This window comes from Ziziphus jujuba, chromosome 1 (genome assembly GCF_031755915.1).
Source record: "Ziziphus jujuba cultivar Dongzao chromosome 1, ASM3175591v1".
Classification (NCBI taxonomy): domain Eukaryota; kingdom Viridiplantae; phylum Streptophyta; class Magnoliopsida; order Rosales; family Rhamnaceae; genus Ziziphus; species Ziziphus jujuba.
The window spans coordinates 734,767-758,597 of NC_083379.1; the positions used below are offsets into that span (position 1 = coordinate 734,767).

Genomic DNA, 23,831 nt, shown 5'->3' on the forward strand with positions numbered 1-23,831 from the left:
ATGCTACAATACCCTCTCCTACATTACCATTTACACTAAATTAAATGGATATATATTTGCTGTTAATATCTTATGTTGCATATGGAGATAATTGTAGGAATCATATAGATAAGTATTGGGGTCAAAATGTGTTAAGGGCGTTGCACGAGCGCCTTCGGATCTTTGAACTTCACATGTTCATTTGAACTTGGACCAGTAAATAAGCGAGCCAAATAAATGGTTCTTTGAGTTGGCTAAAGGATTTTGAAATAGACAAATGAGCCCTTCTACATAAGTCAAAATAGGTGAGCTAGAAAGAAATATAAATGGGATTGATTATAGATTAAAATGCCATTTATTCACGTAATATAAATTATTTTATTATTATTAGGTTAAAAACCCCCAAATGGATTACCTTTTTATTAAAATAATTTAAATTAAATCGTATAGTTTATGCCGATCCAATCAATCTCCAATTAAAAACTCCAAAATGTAGTTATTTAATTAAAATATTGATTTTAGATCTGACGGATCTAATGAGTTCTTTATATTAAATTGGATATCAAGAATAAGCAGTACAGAAAATGATGTGTAATAGAAAATACATTCACGATTTCTGTTTTTCTCCATTAAAAATTTGAATTTCTGGAAAATAATTTGTAAAACATAAATATAAAGGTTTGAAAGCAGTATGTTTATAGGCTGCAAAACACTAACATCCTAAAATTTAATTATCAAGTTAGACTTTCTCTTATCCAAATAATCACTTAAATGATTTCTACTACTTATAAGCTAATTTAAGGATCTACAACTATCATTACTAATCATAGGGCGTGTTTGTTACGCCGGACTGGGCAGGTCAGGACAGGACCCAATCCCAGTCCGGTGTTTGGAAAGTGAAAATGGGAGGGGGACAGCTTTGTCCCGTAGATCATTTTATCCCAAATGAGGGGGATAAATCTGACCCATCTGGAGACTGGGTCACTTTTGTCCCACCGAGCTCTCTTCGAAGCATCTCTGGCCACCCCCTTCGAAGCATCGTCGATCTCGCATCACCATCCCCTTCGAAGCATCGTCGATCTCGCATCACCATCCCCTTCGAAGCATCTGGCCGGTGAGCATGTCTTCTTCTTCTATTTCGGCAATCTTCCATCATCATCATCTTGTTATTTTTCTTTGTTTTTTACCTTAATTTTTAGCTAAAAAATTATGAAATATTTTTGGGAAATGTCATTTGTTGATCTGCGAAATAAGCTTCGATCTATTTATGTTAGGGCTTGATTTGATATTCAGGAGGAAGAAGCTTGATTTTGGAGGCAAACTACCCTTCGAAGCATTTCTGGCCGGTGAGTTTATCTTCTGCTGCATCCTTCCTCTGTTTCATCGATCTGCCATCATCACCTGGTAAATATGGTGTCTCGTTTACAGTCCAAAAACCTCCATAAATCTAGATATGAGAAATAAGTTTTTTGCTTTGTCATAGGCATTTTGTTCAATTTACATCGATATTGCTGGTCTTAGTCTCTTGTTAATCTGCTGCAAAAGTTCAAAAAGAAAACTTAAAAATGATTATAAAAGATTTTAACTTAGTCTTCGAACAAATTTGTATAAAGATTGCAACTTATTCATACTAAAAAAAATACTAAAATGACATATGAAAGTAGCTTTTGAATTAAACATGAACAATTCTTGTTGCGAAGCTTGTTTCTGGATCACTGGCATATGATGATATATGGTTTGGTGGTAGGACAAGGAACCCTTGGAACATTGAGGAATTCTCTACAGGTTCATCAGCTGGACCAGCTGCCTGTACTTCTGCTGGTATCATTTTCAGCTGTTTAGAATTTTATCTTTCTAGATTTCAGAAATATTTTCATGGTGTTTAATAAATTATGAAAAAATATACTTAAGCTATTAGGAGACCCTCTTAACATGGACAGAAAAATAATCATTAGCAGGAGTTAATGAGGTCAAAAGCACAAGACTATTTTAAACAACCAAGTTCTAATGCAATGTTGAGTTTACTGATAATGCTGAAAGTTCTGAGTTTATAGTGGAAATTCCCAACCACGTATAAAGAAGTTGAGCTTTAAATATTACGCTCACTTCTTAGTACCTTTGCTAAACCCACAATTGATTAAGGTACAACATTCCACGTGACTCTTAAGGAGTATTCATTGACTTATTAGAGAAATGTTGACAGGTATGGTTCCATTTGCAATTGGATCAGAAACAGTTGGCTCGATGACTCTGCCTGCCGCTCGCTGTGGCGTGACAGCATTGCGCCCAACATTTGGCATTGTTGGTCGAGCCGGTGTGATGAGTGTATCCTTTCTGCAGAAGTGCTACAGATTGTGTAATTATTCTGGATGCTATTAGGGGAAAAGATCCAGATGATCTTTCATCAAAAGACATTTCCCTTGATGATCCATTCTCGATTGACATTACAAAACTTAGTGTTGGTTATCTTGATGATGCTGATATGGAGGTAATAATTCTATTTTTTTTTTTTAAATCCAAGATATATTATTTTTCTGTTATTTCACTATGTGGATCTCAAAAATATACTAATTCGGAAATACATTCCAGGTTGTACATGTTCTTGCATCAAAAGGTGTTAAGATGGTCCCTTTCGAGCTGAAGTATGCGATTGACTCTGTTCAAGGCATTGTGAACTTTACTATGGACGTTGATATGTTGGCTCATTTTGATGAGTGGCAGCGGTTGGGACAGGATGATGATTATGAAAGCCAAGATCAATGGCCTACTGAACTGCGACGTGCCTGTGTATTCCCAGCAGTAGACTATGTGCAGGTTTTTTTAATGTCTACTTTTTAATCAGCTTTTAGTGTTTAGGAGCTTATTTTTTGAAAATTGCTTTCTAATTGATTCACGTAAGTCTCTTCTCATGTTTTATCATATAAACATGTTAAAAATATTGGATAACTTTCATGACAGTGGATTTTCTCTGCATATGCTTACAGTTTGAAACTAAAGACATTTTTCTGTTAATAGTTTCATATTTGGCTTAAATATCAAATATATTAAGTATATGTTCGTGTTAACTTTATATACTATATACATGCATATTCATTTTTTAACAGCTTAATCTTTTGGTAACAATGGTAAATTCTAGCTGTTTTTTGGGTTTTGATGTACAGTTTAAGTTTTTGGAATTGATGACAATCTGAAAAAAATGAAACTAAGTTAGACTTAAAAAGAGAAAAAGAAACTAATTGAGGCTGGTTATTAGAAGTTGAATCCAAAATTGTATTCCATGATGTGTAGATGGTTTGAAAAGTTACATAACGAGGTGTAGAAGAAGGGAGAAGAGAACTTGAAATTTCAATTACAACATATGGGGGTTCATATTTGACAGGTTTTCTGTTATAGGTTGAATTTATGATTATTACTTCTTGAACCATTTGCAACACCTAAAACAGGCACAGCGATCTCGAGGAAAGTTGATTCAAGAGGTTAGAGAGAGTTTTACTGTCGATGCATTGATTGGCAGTGCAACTGATTGGGAAAGAGTTTGCATGGGAAATCTTGTTGGCTTGCCTGTGATTGTTGTACCAACAGCATTTACCAACATATCTAATCCACCTTCTACTGACTGTCTACGAAGAACTGCTGTCACCACTGGCATTTATGCTCCTCCTTACCAAGACAGCATTGTAAGCTTAATTCTGCCCAAAAAGAAAAAAAAAAAAAAAAGGAAAAGAAAGACAACTTGATTTTCAATTCCAACTCAACTAATACCATCTTTTTCATATGCAGGTTCTTGCATTGGCAATGGCTTACCAATCAGTCACTGATCACCATAGGCAGCGACCACCTGTTGATGATCTTGGTCTGAATGATTCCATCCCGAACCCGCCCACAGTTACCTACCCTCCAAGGCTGTTGCATCTTTAAAGAAATGTATCTGCATGCTCAGCACTTCTTACAACAGCTCCACCATTGTTTTAACGAGTAATCAGTCATATGAATGTATTAGTACCACCATTAAAGAGATGTGTGTTGCAGCATAGGACAATTCATAATGCTTTATTAGCTTAGTGTTGAAACTGATTTTGGTAGCTGATAGTGCAGAATGCTTTTATTTAATCACCTTAAATGTATGAATTTTATTATCACAACTGAATTTCAAGATTAAAATTTTCCTTTCTTGTAAGTTTGCCATGAAAAACAACAGAAAATATTGAGTCAGAGCAATGGTTTGTCCTTTAAGATTGTCTATGATATATATATTTTTTTGGGTAAATAGATTGTCTTTGATTTGGGGCATTAAAATTCTATGTTTTTCCAATGAAAATAAATTCATCACCATCTGCTCTTCTCTTTTCCTCAATAAAATATCAGTTCAACTCTTTTGAAGAAAACACTTGAATTAGTTAATGAATTTTCATATCTTTTAATCCAAAGGAACTGAAGAACTTGGTGCATCACCAAAAAACCTGAATTATTTTATTTAATTTTATGTTGTGCATGTATATGTCTGGCTAGAACCAATAATCAGTTTCATTGATCAATTCAGACCCAGAGAGATTAAAAAAAAAAAAAAAAAAGTTTTCCCCCAACAACTAATGTTGAATCAGTGTGATCAATCAGTATATATAACAAAATAAATACTATAATTATAAAATAATCCAATCCAGTCCGATCCTGTACCAAACATGGGCCAACTAGTCCAACATTCAGTCCAGAACTATACCAAACACAGTACTGCACTATTCGATCCTGTCCGATCCGAACCTATCCTGTCCGATCCCGTCCGATCCGGACCTATCCTGTGTACCAAACGCCCCCATAGTCCTAACCAACAGGTTACCCTGTTTCTAGAGGATAAATCTAACAATAATCACTTTCATAAGACATTTGTGTGTCTAATGAGCTGTCCCTTCGTCTGACAAAGTTATAAATACTGTTATGTTTTTTCACAATAAATAAATATAGATCCATGCTGGATATAGATCGATATGGTCAAAAAAAAAAACAAAACAAAAAAAAAAAATTGCTTGTTCAATCGTATTATGATTCGTTCTTCGAGCTCTGAAATCAATAGCAGACAAATTTGAAAAATATATACATATTCTATGATAATCTAGAAATTTTATTTTATCACTAAAGAAATACAAATGTCACACACACACACACACACACATATTTGCGAAATAGAAAAAATTATAAATTTTAAGTTTTGGGAAGAAGGGGACGTTTTCCTTCACTTTGACTTTATCGGGTGGCAAAGTAGGCAAAATTGCTAATTTGGCAAAAATTGCTTACCGTTAAGTTTATTTGGCAACGTTGCTAATTTTTCTTTTCTTTTTTTTTTTTTTGGAATAATTTATATATAAAAACTTGTTTGATATTCAGAAAAAATATTATAATGCTGATAAAAAAACTTCATAAATTTGGCAATGTATCGTGTTATTCATGTAGTCATGTTTAAAATTCTTTATTTAAATATCGATTATATTTTCGTTTTAAAATATTTAAATACAAACTCATTTATTAAATTATTTTATAGATTGTAACATATCTAATTAATTTATTAAATTCAATTATAAAATTTATTTAAAGATATAAAATATTATGACAAAAAGATTTAAATAAAAATAGTCAAAATACAAAGTCATACTTAATCAATGATTAGTAACAAAATAATTGCAAGAAATAATTATATCTATAAAATTAACTATTAAATAGACGAATTAAAATATAACATATAGATAATAGGACAAAATAGTATTGTAAAATAATAAATATTTAATAAATATAATATTTATTTCAAAAGTACCCTTTATAACATTTTAATCCGTTAACTAATGTGTTTTATCATACTGGTATTGTTATTAACCTATACTCTTAAGGAGCACGAAAATTGATGATATGGTGTAAATTTCTGTCATGTTATCATTGTGTCATCTAGAATTTTTCTAAATTTACTTTACTTTACCTTCCAAAAAGAAAAAAAAAAAAAAGAAAACTAATAACAAACTTTTGATAATATTTATTGAATTAGCTCTAAAATTTTAAAAATCTTATATACATATCGTATGTCATAATCATAATTAATTTAGGTGCAGAATTTAGCAATTTTTCATGGAGAGATTTGACCTGCGAGTGTAAGAAGTTAATTATATTAGGCATTAATAATCACTATTGGGGATATTTACAGCTGGCATGGCACTTGGATTGTAATTAGTAATCGTTTAAGAAAGTCACAAAAACAAACAAAGAGAATAGTTTTAGTGGTTGAATATTTTTATCTATATTATAAAAATATGGATTCGAATTATGGGGATGAGATTTGAAAAAAGTTGTAATTAAAAAAAAATAAAAAAAAAAGAAGTCACAAAAACAAAATAAATAATTAAGTGGAATTTTATTATACAGAAATATTATCTACGTTATTTATAATGATTGTAACTAATAGTGAGGAGTAGTAGTTTTAAATCAATTTAAATTGTAATATGTATGCAGTGGACTACGTAATTAGAAATATATATATATGTATAGAAATATTTGGTGAAGAATAAGGATATTATCAAAAAACAGTTGACGGGTTTTAAATTGTAAAGAAAGATGATAATACAAGGATTTCATGAACCTAGACTTAAAAAACAAGATATGTACTAGGGCTGCTTTTCAAATAAGAATAAAAAAAAATACTCTCAGTAGCAGTTCAAACGATTGACATCTAATATATAATATGATGCCCCAGCTTGACCCGGCCTTCGCGTAATCTTGTTTGTAAAAGTCATGCGGGCGCTTAGTTGCTATATCCCTCTCATTGTAAATTTAAATTTGATTTCTTTTCCTTTTTAAATTAGATTTTGTTATAATGATTTAAAAAAAAAAGATTAAATTATATCTTTTTATTCAATTGGAATCTAAATTGAAGTGGTCAAAAAATCAATCTAAATGAAAGGTATTAAGGAAAAAGAAAAAAAAAAAATTCCTCCCTCTCTTTGGAAATTTGTATCAGGCAGTTAGTGAAATTTCGTTATCAATGATTGTATTTTGGGATGGACTTATTTAATGTGATTTTATTGGGGGGTAAATAATGTAAAAATTCGTTCAACATATTAAATTATTAATTTGTGAACGGCTACCAAACAAAAAACATTTTTTTTTAAAAGCACATTCATTTCTATAAATTATCATAAGCACCTTCCTTTTGGTGTGAAGATATCATAGAGAAAATTCACCAAAAAATTAAAAAATATCATAGAGATCGATATCGAATGGCAGCAGCTTTGCTACTGTTTCTGCTATCATATATTTTGCATCATCAATTGGAGGTTCTTGCATTGGCCACTTCATCTGATCATGGTATATAACCCACTTAATTTTTTTCTTTATTTTTTATTTTTGGTTTTTAATACGCTGAGCAATACTATTTGTAAATCTTTTAATGCTGGATTTGTAATTAGCTTTGACAAAATAGATTGCTAAGATATAATGGTGTCCTGAACTTTTGGCACCATGACCACTAAAAAGATTTCCTTTGAGCTGAAAGGAATTATATTGACATGGAACTAAAAATTAGTATAAAAGAAAAAGAGAATAAAAATAAAAACTTTTATTTTTTTTATGGTGTATTCCTGTTTACATATTTTTAATCAAAATCACCAAAAAGAAGACTTTTTATCAGTTATAAACTCTGAATATTAATGTTTTAAATGCATTTAGTATTGTTAGATAAAAACGATCATTTACAAGTTGTGTATCTGTCACAATGATTAATTACGTCTTCGAATATTGTCTGTATTTTTTTGTCTCCCTTCAACCCATTATAGACGAAAAGTGTAACATGCAAATGAAATAATTAAAGCAACATAACTATACTATACATCTATAGTCTCCAACCATATCCTACATAATTTTTTTTTGCTTTTAAGAGCAGTCCTCTACTATGTATATGAAACAGAGCAGCGTTTCTAGATGTTGTATCAAATTAGATACAAACTTTATTCAAATTTTCACACTTCTCTTCACGTTTTACAGATTTTAGTTACATGAAATCTGTACACAATGCAACTGATCTACCATTAGAAGATGTATATGACTACATAATAGTGGGAGGAGGCACAGCAGGGTGTCCATTGGCTGCAACTTTGTCCGAAAAATACTCTGTTCTTGTCCTTGAAAGGGGCAGTACCCCTGCTGCATATCCCCAGGTGTTGAACGCAAACGGCATGCTAAATAATCTCTTGCAGGAAGACGATGGAAAGACACCTGCTCAGAGGTTCGTTTCCGAAGACGGAGTTAAAGTTGTAAGAGGCAGAATCCTGGGTGGTACCAGCATGCTGAATGGGGGATTCTTCTCCAGAGCCGATGACCAATTCTATAATGAATCAGGGGTTGACTGGGACAAGGATATGGTCGAGAAGGCATATCAGTGGGTGGAAGACACTATTGTGTTCAGCTACAATTTGTCTACTTTTCAATCTATTCTAAGAAAAGGTTTGCTTCAAGCAGGTGTTGGTCCTGACAATGGATTCACTCTGCAACATTTGGTTGGAACCAAAACTTCCGGTTCAACCTTCGATGATCAGGGAAGGAGACATGGAGCTGTGGAGCTACTCAACAAAGGAGTATTGAACAATCTGAGAGTTGCAGTTGAGGCCTATGTGGAAAAAATCATCTTCAGCTCTTCCAATACTGCATCACGTCAGTACTACTGGAACATTATTATTTGATGAAATCTGTGCCTCTCTCTGTTTTAATATTAACAAACTCAAACGCAGGTTTGTCGGCAACTGGAGTCATATATAAGGATTCGAAAGGAAGGATTCATCGGGCATTTGTAAAAGATAAAGGAGAGGTGATATTGAGTGCAGGGGCAATTGGGAGCCCTCAACTTCTTCTTCTCAGTGGAGTTGGTCCAGTTCCTCATCTTTCTTCTCTGCATATTCCTGTTGTTTACTCAAATCCTGATGTGGGAAATTTTATCTCCGACAATCCTCGTAATAACATCAACATTGTAGCCCCATTTGCATTGGACGCGTCAACGCCACAAGTTGTAGGAGTTGTAGGGGGTACAGGTGACTTCAATGTCATAGAGGGAGTCTCCTACATCTTGCCATTTTCATTTCCTCAACCTTTTGGCCTCTTTCCAAACTCCACTTCTCCTTTACAATTGAGCGTGGCAAACATTCTTCATAAGATATCGGGACCTCAGTCGACCGGCTCCCTCCGGTTGTTGTCATCAGCAGAAGTGAAAGTTAGTCCGGCTGTCCGGTTCAACTACTTTTCTGAACCGGTGGACCTTGCTGGTTGTGTTAGAGGAATGAGGAAGATTGGTAATTTGCTGAAGACAGACTCCTTTGAAGAACTCAAGTTTGAAAATCTGGAGGGTGAAGAAGTTTTCAAGTTTTTAGGACCATCTTTGCCAAAGAACCAGTCAGATGATGCATCAATGGAGACGTTTTGTCGAAGCACGGTGACAACAGTTTGGCATTATCATGGTGGTTGCTTGTTGGGAAAGGTGGTGGATGGTGATTACAGGGTGAAGGGGGCAAATTCACTTCGTGTGGTAGATGGATCCACATTCAAAGCCTCACCAGGGACCAATCCTCAGGCCACTCTAATGATGCTAGGCCGGTTAGTTTAATTTCTTTGGTCAGAAAACTAATATTGGTGAAATTAAATCAATCCAGCAAATTACTTATAACCGCCTAAATATTTTGCTTACCTGGTTATGCGTATTTTGGGCAGGTACATTGGGCTCAAGATTCTGCAGGAAAGAAGAGCAGAAAAGTAGAAACATAAAATATCGTGGTTAGAAATAACAAATTTTTAAAACCACCATTTCCATGTGTGATTAGTATGTTCAATAAAGTAGATAAATAAAATCTCTTGGTCGGGAATAACAAATTTGTAAAACCACCATTTCCATGTGTGATGAGTATGTTCAATAAATCATGATGGTAGTTAAGCTTATGTGTTATAATACTCTCTTGTATCTACATTTATGTGTATATATATAAGACTAGGGTGTGCTCTGTTTCACTTGCTTCAAGCCCCATTTTCATTATATCAAAAATTTTTACCAGCATGTTTTGTTTAGAAACACTATCTGATCAGTTATTTTCGAAAATTTTTTTTTATCATTCTTATTTCTTTGTCTAATTTTCTTGATTAGTGATCTCTAATAGTACGTGTTTTGGGTTCACGTAGTGAAGTCACGGTCAAGATGTAATGCAAAAAAAATTAACGGATTAAAACGATAATAAAAAAATTATCCTGTTGAAATTGAGTGAGAACTTGTAACCAGTTAGTTAAAACATATACAGATTTTAAAAAAATGTTTGATAAAGCCATATTTAATATATTTTAATATTCTGGTAGTATATGCCATAGTCCATACTTCTATGGTTGAAAAATAAGTTTGACTTCAAATCCTTCAAGCAGTATCTAAATCAATGTAAGGATGCAATCAGCCGAGTTGGTAAACGCTATATTTCTTTATTTTATTTTGTCCAGGTTTGAATCTGTGGCAAATTAACGATGCCGTTAATTACAACATATATATATATATATGTATATATCTAAATCAATGTATGAGCTTGTACGTCTATATTTATTTAATTGTCCCATACCTATGAGAGATGATCTTTACCAGATATATGGAAAGTAGGAGAGAATGGTTTATTTGAAATATAATTTTTGAAATTTATCCATATGTATAATAGAAAATATTTTTATATTAATCCATAACATTAAAGAATAAGCCATAAACGTAGAATAAACTATCAACTATATTATTTATTTTCTAAATCTAAAGACTAAAAATATTAATGATGATTATGTTTAATTTAGGCAGGTTAAAGAATCCAATGGTTCAAGTTTGTTCATAACATATGGATCAAATCATTTATGTAACTTTAAGTGGTATAAATATACAATTAATTTTAAAATTGTTTTTCAATAATAATGTATATAAAGATGATTATTAATAAATTATATATATTTTATTAAGTTTTTATTTTAAATTTACTTTTTTAAAAAAATTTTGCTTTTAAGAAAATTTAGTAATGTTTTACCAATGTTCTAAAAGGCAGAAAAAGATGCCGCCTAGGCGCACTTAGGTGTTATGCTTTTAGATAACGCCTGTACAATAGTAAGGCTTAGAAAAATGTAGTTAACGCTGTGTTGACTGCCTAATGAGCATCTAGGCGCTAAAAGACGTGAGCTTTTTTGTTTAAAGTTTTTTGTTTCTAAGATTATTTTTTAAAAAATGTTGAAAAACAATTCATAAGAAATTAAAAAATAAAAAATATTGTTAAAAAATGGAAACCTTTTAAGGATTAAGTTTTTTTTTTTTTTTTAAAACAAAAAAAATTGAAAATGATGAATAAAAAAAAAAGAAGATTAATAAATTAGAGACTCTACTAGCAAGTGATGCTAGTAATGCACTTGTGATGATGATGAAAATGATGTTGAGCTGGAGAATAATATGTTACCATCTAAAAAAGGTTTTAGAAATGCTCAAGTTGAAATTAGGGAGCCGAGGAAAGTGATTTTATATTGGATGACATGGACGATAAGTTAAATGGAGATGTAGATATTGAATTGGAGTCCGAAAAAATTTAGATAAGAATTAGATTATGGTAATAGGTAAAATATATATTAATCTAGGAATTACTAGCTATTTGTAGGTTTGTAATATGTTTGTTTTGAGACTAATCTGTTGTTGGAAACTTGGAAAACATGAATTTCCATAAATCTATTATGATCAATTATATGCTAATTCATGTTTATTGCATACAAAAGTAATATAGTATATATATTTTGATATTTAAAATATAAATTATTTTGTTTATTTAATAGCCTTATAATAATTAAAATAATAATATAATTGTGAAACGTTTTTTTACGTCTAGGCTTCGCCTAGGCATGCCTAGGCTCATAAAGCTTAAGACTTGATCTTGCTGCTTTGCGACGCCTTACGCCTTTTAGAACATTGTGTTTTACAAAGCCTCTAAAATTAAAAAAGTTACTTTTAAGTAAATTTTGCTTTTAAGAAAATTTAACGGTACTTGATACAGCCTCCAAAATTAAAGATTAGCATTACAATGTTTTTTTTTTTTTCTGTTAATAATATATCAACTTGATAAGATGTTTAGACAAACTCATTCTAGATTTTTTTTTTAATGGTTATATATTTTTTCTAAAATGGCAAAAAAATTTTAATAATAAACAAAATCATTAGAAATATCTTAAATTGAAATTTATAATTCAAAATAGTGATTAGGACTAATAGTGTTGAATAGCATATTTAAATCAATTGAACTTATAATAGTGATTATGATTAAAGTAGGTCACCACTAAAATCAATTAAGAAGCACACGACAGTTGATGGCGTTATTGCCACGGAAGTATTTAACTTCTCCACTGTAATTTGCTGCAACATTCCTGTCTTGCCCATTCCAACTCTTTCATGTTTTTTATGGATATTTTCTGAGGGGCTATGGACAGAGATTTGGACCTCATCTCTCTTTCTTTCTGCTCTGTAACAAAGTGATCCAAAAAAATTATTTATTTATTTATTTATTTTTTATTGAGTATAATCAAAACATAGTTTTTTTTTTTTTTTCTTTTTAATGTAAAACAAGGTATAGTAATATTGGAAGAGAGTTATTAAAACTAATCCAATTATATTTGTATTCTAATACACAGGCTTCAAGAAGTTATGGCCTACAATGCATTAAGGCTGTCGGCACTTTCTTATATAAAAATAAAAGATAAATAAATAAATAAATCTACCTTTTGCTGGTGGATACCAGCAGGGAGAAACTTAGAGGTGGTTAAATTTGGAAGACCAGAAAAAGAATGGCCATCTTGAGAATGGAGTGGTGGAATCAAACAGGTTATAAGAACAGAAGCCATTGCTACTGTATACAAGAATAAGTAATCCAAGAGTGAAAAAGAGATATCAGAAAGTAACTACTGGGACTTTGAAGCTTGAAAATGGCAGCAGAGGCAGACTAGTGGCTGTCTCTTCCGTATGGAAGTTGGGAGAGTGACTGTGCGCAAAAATAGAGGAGCAGATTGAAGAGAGCATGAGAATCCATGTGGGTTTTTATAGACTTAGGCCCCACACACGCTTAAGTGGGGTCCCTGGTCCTACGTTGGAGGCAGGAAAATGTCCTATTTTTTGCGTGATGCAAATTTGGTCATGGTTCCCTGATCTTTCTTACTGACATCATTTTTGGACTGTTCTTAATTTTCTTTCTTTTATTTCTTATTATTCTGTTAATTTATTTTTCGCTTCTTAATTTTTTGTCAGAATACTCGAGTCTTTCGTTTTCAAGCATATTCAATGTGAAAATCTTCTTATTTTATTGTTTTTTTTTTTTTTTTAACGCTCATTTTTATACGCGGACAATGTGAATCTACTAAAATGTGTCAAAATTTTAATGATTTATTTCATAATGTGACAGCAGCTTTGCTAGTGTTTATGCTTTCATATATTTTGCATCCTCAATTGGAGATTATTGCACTGGCCACTTCATCTGATCATGGTACACAATTCTATTAATTTTATTATTATTATTACTATTGTTGATGTTGTTGTTATTTAATATCTTGAATCATTTCTATTTGTATATCTCTTAGTGTTGGATTTGTAATTAGTTTTGACAAAATAGATTGTTAAGGTATAATTGTGTCCTCAACTTTTGGCACCATAACTATTAAAAGAAATTCCATTGAGCAAAGAGGAGTTTAATTTACATTTTTTTTAAAAAAAAATGAATGAAAGAAGTTATATTTATATGGACCTAAAAACTAGTATTAGAAAAAAAAGAAAAAAAAAAAAAAAAAACAAAAAAAGTGTACTTTTCCTATGGTATATTCCTGTTTGCATATTTTAATAAAAATCACTAAAACTAAGAATTATCTTTTAATCTGTTATAGAAGCATTTAGTTTTGTTAGAAACAAAAAATCATTTATGTATGTTGTGTATCTTTCGTAAATGCATCATCCCGTAATGTCTCCGTATATTTTCTTGTCTCCCTTTTAGTTTAACCTATTATATATAAAAAGTTGTAAATGGAAATCAAATAACTGAACCAACATAACTAAAACTATATATATAGTCTCCCATCCATATGCTGCTCAAATACATATATACTTTTCTGACTTTTATGAGCAATCCACCACCGTGTATAAGAAATAGAACAAATCTTTTGGGATGTTATTTCAATTCAAATACAAATTATGTTGAAACATTCACTCTTCTCTGCACATTTTACAGATTTTAGTTACATGAAATCAGTATACAATGCAACTGTTCTACCATTAGAAGATGTATACGACTACATGATCGTAGGTGAGAGAACAGCAGGGTGTCCATCGACTGCAACTTTATCAGAAAAATACTCTGTTCTTGTCCTTGAAAGTGGCAGTGCTCCTGTTTCATACCCCTGTTTCTTGCTGGAAGACGATGGAAAGACACCTTTTCAAAGGTCCATTTCAGAAAATGGAGTTCCAAATGCAAGAGGAAGGATCCTGGGTGGCAGTAGCATGATCAATGTGGGATTCTTCTCCAGAGCCGATGACTAGTTCTACAATGAATAAGGCATTGACTGGGATATGGATTTGGTCAAGAAAGCATATCAGTGGGTTGAAGACACTAGTGTGTTCCGCTACAACTTGTCCACTTTTCAGTCTATTTATAGAAAAGCTTTGCTTGAAGCAGGAGTTGGTCCTGACAATGGATTCAGTCTCAAACACTCGGTAGGAACCAAAACTTTGGATTCTACCTTCGATGACTAAGGAAGGAGACATGGAGCTGTGGAGCTTCTCAACAAAGGAGTACTGAAGAATCTGAGAGCTGCAGTTGAGGCCTATGTGGAAAAAATCATCTTCAGCTCTTCCAATAATTCATCACGCGAGTACTACAAGAACATTATTATTTGATGAAGTCTGTTTCTCCCTTTGTTTTTCTCTGTTTTTCCATTAGCAAACTCGAACCTAGGTCTGTCTGCAACTAGAGTCATACACACTGATTCTAAAGGAAGGACTCAAGTAGCATTTATAAGAGATAAAAGAGAGGTGATATTGAGTGCAGGAGCAGTTGGGAGCCCTTAACTTCATCTTCTCGGTGGAGTTGATCCGGTTCCTGGCCTGTCTTCCCTGCATATTCTGGTTGTTCACTCAAATCCTGATGTGGGGAATTTTATTGCAGACAATCCTCGTAATACGATAAGCATTGTAGTCCCATTTGCATTGGACCCATCAGTAGCAGAGGTTGTAGGAATTACTGGTGACTTCAATATTGCAGAGGCTATCTCCTTCAATTTGTCATTTTCATTTCCTCTATCTTTTGGCCTTTTTCCGAATTCCACTTCTCCATTGGAATTTAGTGTGGCAAATATTGCTGTGAAGTTCTTAGGACCTAAGTCGAGTGGTTCCCTTCGATTGCTGTCGTCCGCCGAGGAAGTTAGACGGATGTTCGGCTCAACTACTTTTCTAAAGCGGTGGACATTGTTCGTTCTGTTAAAGGGGTGAGGGAGTTTGGTGATTTGCTAGAGACATAGTCCTTTAAACAACGAAAGTTTCAAGATTTGGAGGGTGCAGAATGTGAAGTCCAGCCGCACCACCACTGCACCGACAGTGTAAAGACTGCTCAGCCACCATTGTTGACAATGATTGCTGCAATTAACATCGAAAAATAATTTGCTCAACAATTGTGGGCACCTGTCAGAAGAAGTTGAAAATAGTGGCCATGCAACCGACTTAGTAAGGTTATAAATAGGCTCGTTGCATGCATATTCAAGCCAAGTCGAGCAAGCTCAATATCATCCCAAGTGAGGAGTATTGAGAGTAAACTCCGAGAGAGAGAGAGAGTGTTTAAGTTCCAGAGAGAGCTTGAGAGAAGGGTGTGCAATTCCAGAGAGAATTTGACAGTGTAGAGAGATGTTTCACGTGAGAATCCTCCACGAGAGAAGTTTTTATTTTTGTATTTTCTTTCCAAGAGAGTAATAGAATTCTTTTTTATTTTTCTTCTCATATTTCTTCTCTAAAGTGGTCAGAGAACCACATCAGAGCTCCAGATCGAGAGCTTGGGTTCAAAATTTGAAGAAACAGAGCCTCTGTTCTTCAAGTTGGTGTTTCGAAAAGTTGCTCAAATAAATAATTTGACAATACCAGGTGAAAGTACTCGACGAGATGAGAACAACCAAGTTCGTCGGAGAGAAACGACGAGCCTAACACCCCCGCACGCGCAGACTGAAATTTTCTGCAGCAGATCACGCGACTCACGTGCCGCACGCGCCGTTTGGAGGTTGAAGACGACCACGTCAGCAGACACGTCATCTGCCATGCGACCGACACGTCGTCAGCCATGCAATCGCCACATCATCTACCACGTGTTGACACGTCAACACAATCTGCCAAGTCATCAGAAGTTTCTGGAATTATGAAAAAGCCCTTGAATTGTTGGAAATTATAGATTAGCCCCTGTAGTTTCTGTATTTTCAGGTTGACCCAAAATATTTGGGAAATTACATTTTTGCCTCAAAAATTCTGGTAATAATATTTTGACCCCGGAAGAGTCAAGTCCACCATTTTCGGTCGTTCCGGATGCAACAGTTAACTCCGTTTTGCCAAATTCGGCTCCATTTTTGGTCAAGCCATAATGTCAATGGAAGAATCATCTTCGGGAGCTATGGTTAAGCTCACTGCCACAAATTATACACTTTGGAGACCTCGGATGGAAGATCTCCTCAATTGTAAGGATTTGTTTGATCTAATAAGCTAAAGGAGAAAATCCTGATCCCAGTAAAGAAACAGAATGGAAGAAATTAAACAAGAAAACGATTGGTCAGATCAGCCAATGGATCGACCACAATGTCTTCCATCATGGAGCGAAGGAAATGGATGCATATGCCCAATGAATAAAATTGGAAGACATGTACCAGGCCAAGACTGCTCGGAACAAAGCCCTGTTGCTTAAGTGATTGGTAAATCTAAAATTACAGAGTGGAACTTCTGTAGCCGAGCATACCAGTGAGTTCTAGAGCTTGGTAAATCAACTATCTGCTGTGGATTACCAACTAGGGGATGAGGATCAGGCCCTCCTACTTCTAAGCTCTCTGGAGACATTGGTAGTCTCTCTCAGCAATTCGGCCCCTAATGGCAAATTTACTATGTCTATGGTTAATGATGCCCTATTTAATGAAGAGGCCAGGAAAAAGGACATTGGCATGGATTAGTCACATGTCCTTGTCACAGAGAGAGGAAGACAGCAAAAAGGTGCTCGAGATATGGGGAGAGGCAGGAGCAAGAGCAGATCTACAGACGTAGAAAATCATCATATAAGTGCTATCATTGTGGTCTGGAGGGTCACATGAAGAAGAACTGCAGAAAGTTGTTGAGAGAGCAGAGACTCCAAGGTAATTAGCCGAAGAAGGATGGAGAGACACTAGTCACTGTTACAGGAGAAATGGCACTCTGCTCCACCGAAGAAGAGACATGCCTTCATATATCAACCCAAGATGTTGAGTGGGTAGTCGATACTGCAGCATCCTACCATGTCACTCCACACAGAGATTTCTTCAAAACATACAAAGCAGGAGACTTTGGTATGGTAAAGATGGGAAATTCTAGTTTCGCAAAGATTATGAGAACTTGTGATATTCAGGTAAAAACGAATGTTGATTGTACAATCACTTTGAAGGATGTCCGTCATGTTCCAGATCTTCGGCTTAATTTACTTTCAGGAGCAGCCTTAGACAAGCAAGGCTATGACAACTACTTCAGCAAAGGCACATGGAAAATGAAGAAAGGTGCCATAGTTGTCGCTCGAGGACATATTTGTGGAACGTTGTACAAAACTCATGTGAAGATATGTGCAAATAGGCTTAATACTGCAGAAGGAGAGACATCTCAAAATCTGTGGCACCAGAGACTTGGTCACATGAGTGAACAAGGATTGTCTACTTTGGCCAAGAAGAAGCTTATCACTGTTTGCAAGGATGCTACATTAGATCCTTGTAGTCACTGCTTGTTTGGTAAGCAACATAGAGTCTCCTTCAGTTCCTTTGCATCGAGAAGATCAGAGTTGCTTAGTCTAGTGCACTATGATATTTGTGGTTCCATGGAGGTGGAATCATTAGGTGGCAACGGGTATTTCCTGACCTTCATTGATGGTGCTTCTCGGAAGGTGTGGGTATATTTCTTAAAAACAAAAGACCAGGTATTAGATTGCTTCAAACTGTTTCATATCATGGTAGAGCGTGAAATAGGAAAGAAGCTGAAATATCTCCGCTGAGATAATGGAGGAGAGTATACTTCCAAGGAGTTCAATGCCTACTACAGAAGACACGGCATTCAACATGAGAAGACGGTCCCTCGCACCCCACAACATAATGGAATAGCCGAAAGAATGAACCAAATCATTATGGAAAAGGTCAGAAGTATGATCAGTATGGCTAAGTTGCCAAAGCCATTCTGGGAAGAAGCTGTTCGTGCCGCCTGCTATTTAATCAACAGATCACCGTCAGTACCGTTGAATTTTGAAATTCTGGAGAAATTGTGGTCGAGTAAGATTCCCTTTTACTCTCATTTAAGAGTGTTTAGTTGTTTAGCTTATGTACATGTATCCAATGAGCTTAGACAGAAGCTCAATGCAAGATCTACTCCATGCATATTTATAGGATATGGAGATGAAGAATTCGGATACAGGTTTTGGGACCTGAAAATAAAGAAGGTTATTAGAACCAGGGATGTAGTATTCCATGAAAACCAGACAATGAAAGACAATGAAAAGCCCAGAATGTCTCCTAATTGTAGTTCTAGTGCCAAGAAATTTGGTCTTAATCCAGCACTAGCACAAATAGCCACAGAGGATAATGAGGTGCATGAAGATATACCAAAAGCAGACCAGGAGGAAGAAGAGGATATTGAACAAGGGGAGACTCAATCCTCTCAAGCAGCTACAGGGCCATCATAGTGGTCAGATGATGGTATACCTCCTGAAACCAGTGGTTTACAAGTTTGGAGATCTGAGTGAGGCCGAATTCCATCAAAGAGATTTCCAGAATCTAAGTATATTTTGTTTACTGAAGAAGGGGAGCCAGAGAGTTTCTAAGAAGCTGTTTCTCATCAAGAGAAGGAAAAGTGGCTGTAAGCAATACAAGATGAGATGGAATCCTTGCAGAAAAATCATACTTATGAGTTGGTTGAGCTTGCAACAGGAAAGAAGGCACTAAAGAATAAATGGGTCTTCAGGCTCAAGAAAGATGGCAGCGGAAAGGTGGTGAAACACAAAGCCCGATTGGTGGTCAAAGGATTTCTTCAAAAGAAAGGAATTGACTTTGATGAGATTTTTTTCCAGTGGTAAAAATGACTTCAATTCGAGTCATTTTTTGTTTAGTAGCAAGTCTAAACCTAGAGCTTGAACAAATGGATGTGAAGACAGCATTTCTTCACGGTGATTTACATGAGGAAATCTACATGGAGCAGCCAGAAAGATTTGAGGTTTCAGGAAAAGAAAACCTCGTATGCAAGCTGAAGAAGAGCTTGTATGGCCTCAAGCAAGCACCAAGACAATGGTACAAGAATTTTAACTCGTTTATGGTGAGTCAAGGCTATAAAAGGACTGTCGCAGACCAGCATGTTTATATTCAAAACTTTTCAGATGGAAACTTCATTGCACTTTTGCTATATGTGGACGACATGTTGATTGTTGGATAAGATGCAATGAAGATTAGTCAGCTAAAAAAAGAATTGTCTAAGTCCTTTGATATGAAAGACTTAGGATTAGCTCAACAAATTTTGGGAATGCAAATAATCCGAGACAGGAAGAATAGAAGGCTATGGCTATCTCAAGAGAAGTATGTTGAACGGGTGATAAAGAGATTCAACATGCATAAAGCCAAATAGGTCAGCATTCCATTTGCAAATCATTTCAAGTTGAGCAAGAGATTGTGCCCCTCATCCAAAGAAGAGATAGAGGAGATGGCTTCAGTACCATATTCTTCAGCGGTAGGAAGTCTGATGTATGCAATGGTGTGTACCAGACTAGACATTGCTCACGCAGTAGGTGTTGTGAGCAGATTTCTTTCAAATCCTGGAAAGAAACACTGGGAAACAGTAAAATGGATTTTCAGGTATCTTAAAGGTACATCGAAGCTGTGCTTGTGCTACGGGGGAGGTGATCCAATCTTAGAAGGCTATACAGATGCAGATATGGCTGGAGACCCTGATAATAGAAAGTCTACATCAGGTTATCTCTACACTTTTGCTGGGGGAGCTGTGTCATGGCAGTCAAGATTGCATAAGTGTGTTGTTTTATCCACTACTGAAGCAGAGTACATTGTCGCAGTGGAAGCGGGTAAGGAAATGTTGTGGTTAAAGCGTTTTTTCACAGAATTGGGCATCAAGCAAGAAGACTACAACATACATTGTGATAACCAAAGTGCCATGGATTTGAGCAAAAACTCAATGTATCATTCCCGTACAAAGCACATTGACATCCGCTATCATTGGATACTCGAAGTAATAGATCAACAGTTGCTGAAACTGATGAAGATCCACACAAAGGAGAATCAAGCAGGCATGTTAACAAAGTTGTTGCTCAAGAGAAGTTGAAGCTGTGCAGAGACATAGCTGGAATAGATGGCAGATGACCATCAGTTTTTAAATGCGGCTGGAAGGGGAGAATTGTGAAGTCTAGCTGCACCACCACTACACCGACAGTATGAAGACTGCTTAGCCACCATTATTGACAATGGTTGCTGCAATTAACACCGAAAAATAATTTGCTCAACAATTGTGGGTACCTGTCAGAAGAAGTTGAAAATGGTGGCCATGCAACCAACTTAGTAAGGTTATAAATAGGCCCGTTGCATGCATATTAAAGCCAAGTCTAGCAAGCTTAATATCATCCCAAGTGAGGAGTATTGAGAGTAAACTCCGATAGAGAGATTGTTTAAGTTCCAGAGAGAGCTTGAGAGAAGAGTGAGTAATTCTAGAGAGAATTTGATAGTGTAGAGAGAGGTTCCACGTGAGAATCCTCCACGAGAGAAGTTTTTATTTTTGTATTATATTTCCAAGAGAGTAATAGAATTCTTTTTTATTTTTCTTCTCATATTTCTTCTCTAAAGTGGTCAAAGAACCACAACACAGAAGGTTTCAAGTTTTCGGGACCTCCTTTGCCAAAGAACCAATCTGATGATGCATCAATGGAGACGTTTTATCGAAGTACGGTGAGGCCCTTCTGGCATTTCTATGGCGGTTGCTTAGTGGGAAAGGCGGTTGATGGTGAACATTCACTTCGTATGGTAGATGGATCCACATTCAATGCCTCACCAGGGACTAATCCTCAGGCTACTCTTGTGATGATGGGCCGGTTAGAAAACTAATATCAATTTTCTTAATCTTAAACTTACAAATTAAATATAGTCAATTTCCTTAATGTTTCTTACTTTATTTTTTATGATTTGGGCAGGCACATTGGGCTCAAGATTCTACAATAAAGAAAAGCAGCAAGGTAGAATTGGAAAAAGTCAAGATAAATGGAGGAATAACAAATTTGTAAAACGACAATTTGGTCCATTATGTTCAATAAGATGAGCTTATGTTTTGTGTAATCCGTGGTTTTTAAAATTATGAGCACTTGTTTTGTAATCCTTGTTTTTTTAAAATTATGAATACCAAGTACTTTTTGTTTTGATAATATTAATGAAACCAATTTTCCTAATTTCAGTGAGTTGTCCAAAGAACATGCTACAACACCCTTTCCTACATTACCATTTACACTAAATTAAATGGATATATATTTGCTGTTAATATGGTGCATATGGAGATGATCGTAGGAATCATAAAGATAAGTGTTGGGGTCAAAATGTGTTACTGGCGTCGGACGAGTGCCTTTGGATCTTTGAACTTATCTGGACCTGGACCAGTTCTAGATGAACAGCTCTCACACCAAGATTGGACCCCAAAATTGTAAATGAAAGTGAGCCAAGTCAGTGCTCTCTAAGAGTATGATTATCTCAAGCCCAAGAAAAAGAAAGGCCTCAAAAAGAACGAAAATTTTGGAAACAATTTTCAAAGAAGGCAAATTAACATTAGATAAAAATAAACATAATAGAGTCCCACATTCATAACTCCACAAAGAAAGCAAAGAAAATGGGGAAAATGGTTTTAATGGAGAAGGAGAGCAACTTCCTTACATTATCTATCTTAGGAAGAAACCAACTAAACATATTAGGCTTAGATGGGGCAAAGTCTTCCTAGGGTCAAAATCCAGGAGTAGAAATTTTAACTCTCACTTAATTCAACAAATTTATCTCTCTATTTTTTCTGGTTTTCCTCTCCAAGATGGCTGCATTTCAGAGGTTACCCAATGCATGTGGCTGGAATGAGGGAGAGGAATAAGGAGAGAGATTGAGTAGAAGATTCCAAAAGTCCTCAAATGAAGGAGTCCTTTTTATATAGGATTTCACATCTCTTTTAATCTTTCTTTTTACCCACCATTTTGCTTGACGCACCTTAAATAATGGAAAATTTTCTTGTAGTCCGTTTTATTATACATATTCCGGTTGTTAAAAGGAGTGAGGAGTTTAAAGAAGTGCATAGAAATGCATATTTTCCTTAGATGGCACCTAGAGTTGATAAGGGTTTTAATTTAGTCCCAGATTATGAAAGATTATCTGAAGGTATGCTGGACTCTTTTGAATTTATAGAAAGACAAGGAAATCCTTTCTTTTACATTTTCTTTTGGTGACTGATGAGAAAGGACTTCTTAGGAAAATGAGAGAGCGAGAGAGAGAGAGAGAGAGAGAGAGAGAGAGAGAGGGAGAGAGAATAGGGGGTTTTACTGGTATTGGTTAAAGAAGATGTGATAGTTTTCTTGTAAAAGACTACTTCTTGATAAACACATATCTTTTTGTGTAAAGGGAAAGTATATTTTTTCTTCTGGAAGGATTATCTCATTTTCCCATTGACTCAGATATAAATACATATATTTATTTATATAATTCAAATTCTAGGTATAAATACATATATATCCCATATATAAAATATAAAGTGGGGCGTCAAAATACATACACACACACACACACGGTGAATGAGTAAGCCAAAATAGAGGGTTTGAAATAGACAAATGAGTCCTACTTAAGTCAAAAAAGGTGAGCTAGAAAGAAATATAAATGGGGTTTGGTGCTTAGGAAATTTTGATTTATCTACGATTATAGATTAAAAAATTATTTATTATTTTAATATAGATTATTTTGTTATTATTAGATTAAGAATTCCAAGTGGGTTACCTTTTTATTCAAATAATCTCAATTAAATCTACATTGTATAGCTTATGTCGGCCAAATCAATTTCCAATCAAAAACCCTAAACATATCTTAAAACTACCCATTGCATAAAAATAAAGTTATTTAACTAAAATATGCACTTTAAATTCAATGAATCTTATGGGTTTTTTTTATATTAAATTGAATATCATCAATAAGCAATACATAAAATGATACATAATAGAAAAAAAAAAAATTAAAACTCACTATTTTTATCTTTCTCTCATTAAAATCTTTAATTTGTGGAAAATAATTTGTATATCTAGAGGTTTGAAAGCAATATGTTTATAGGGTGCAAACACTAACATCCTAAAATTCAACTATCATGTTAGACTTTCTTTTGTCCAGATAATCACTTAAACGAGTTCTCCTACTTACAAGCTAACTTAAGGATCTACAACTATTATTACCAATCACAGTCCTGATCAGCGGGATTACTTTGTTTCTAGAGAATAAATCTAACAATAATCACTTTGATAAAGACATTTCTGTGTTTAATGAGCAGATAATGTATGTTTTCC

The 23,831-nt window shown here is 34.5% G+C and overlaps 2 protein-coding genes and 1 pseudogene across 2 annotated transcripts; all 3 read left to right on the top strand.

Annotated features, from left to right (window-relative positions):
• The first annotated feature begins 813 nt into the window (after positions 1-813).
• Positions 814-4,150, top strand: LOC125423900 (uncharacterized; annotated as a pseudogene).
• Positions 4,151-7,191: 3,041 nt separating this feature from the next.
• LOC125424306 ((R)-mandelonitrile lyase 1) lies at positions 7,192-10,020 on the top strand. Its single transcript, XM_048481335.2, has 4 exons — positions 7,192-7,320; positions 7,996-8,661; positions 8,739-9,594; positions 9,709-10,020. Exons 1-4 carry the CDS (start codon positions 7,233-7,235, stop codon positions 9,752-9,754), a joined length of 1,656 nt encoding a protein of 551 aa, XP_048337292.2. The 5' UTR covers positions 7,192-7,232; the 3' UTR covers positions 9,755-10,020.
• Positions 10,021-12,825: 2,805 nt separating this feature from the next.
• On the top strand, positions 12,826-14,560 carry LOC125418259 ((R)-mandelonitrile lyase 1). Its single transcript, XM_048481340.2, has 3 exons — positions 12,826-12,862; positions 13,437-13,517; positions 14,253-14,560. Exons 1-3 carry the CDS (start codon positions 12,826-12,828, stop codon positions 14,558-14,560), a joined length of 426 nt encoding a protein of 141 aa, XP_048337297.2.
• The last annotated feature ends 9,271 nt before the right edge of the window (positions 14,561-23,831 follow it).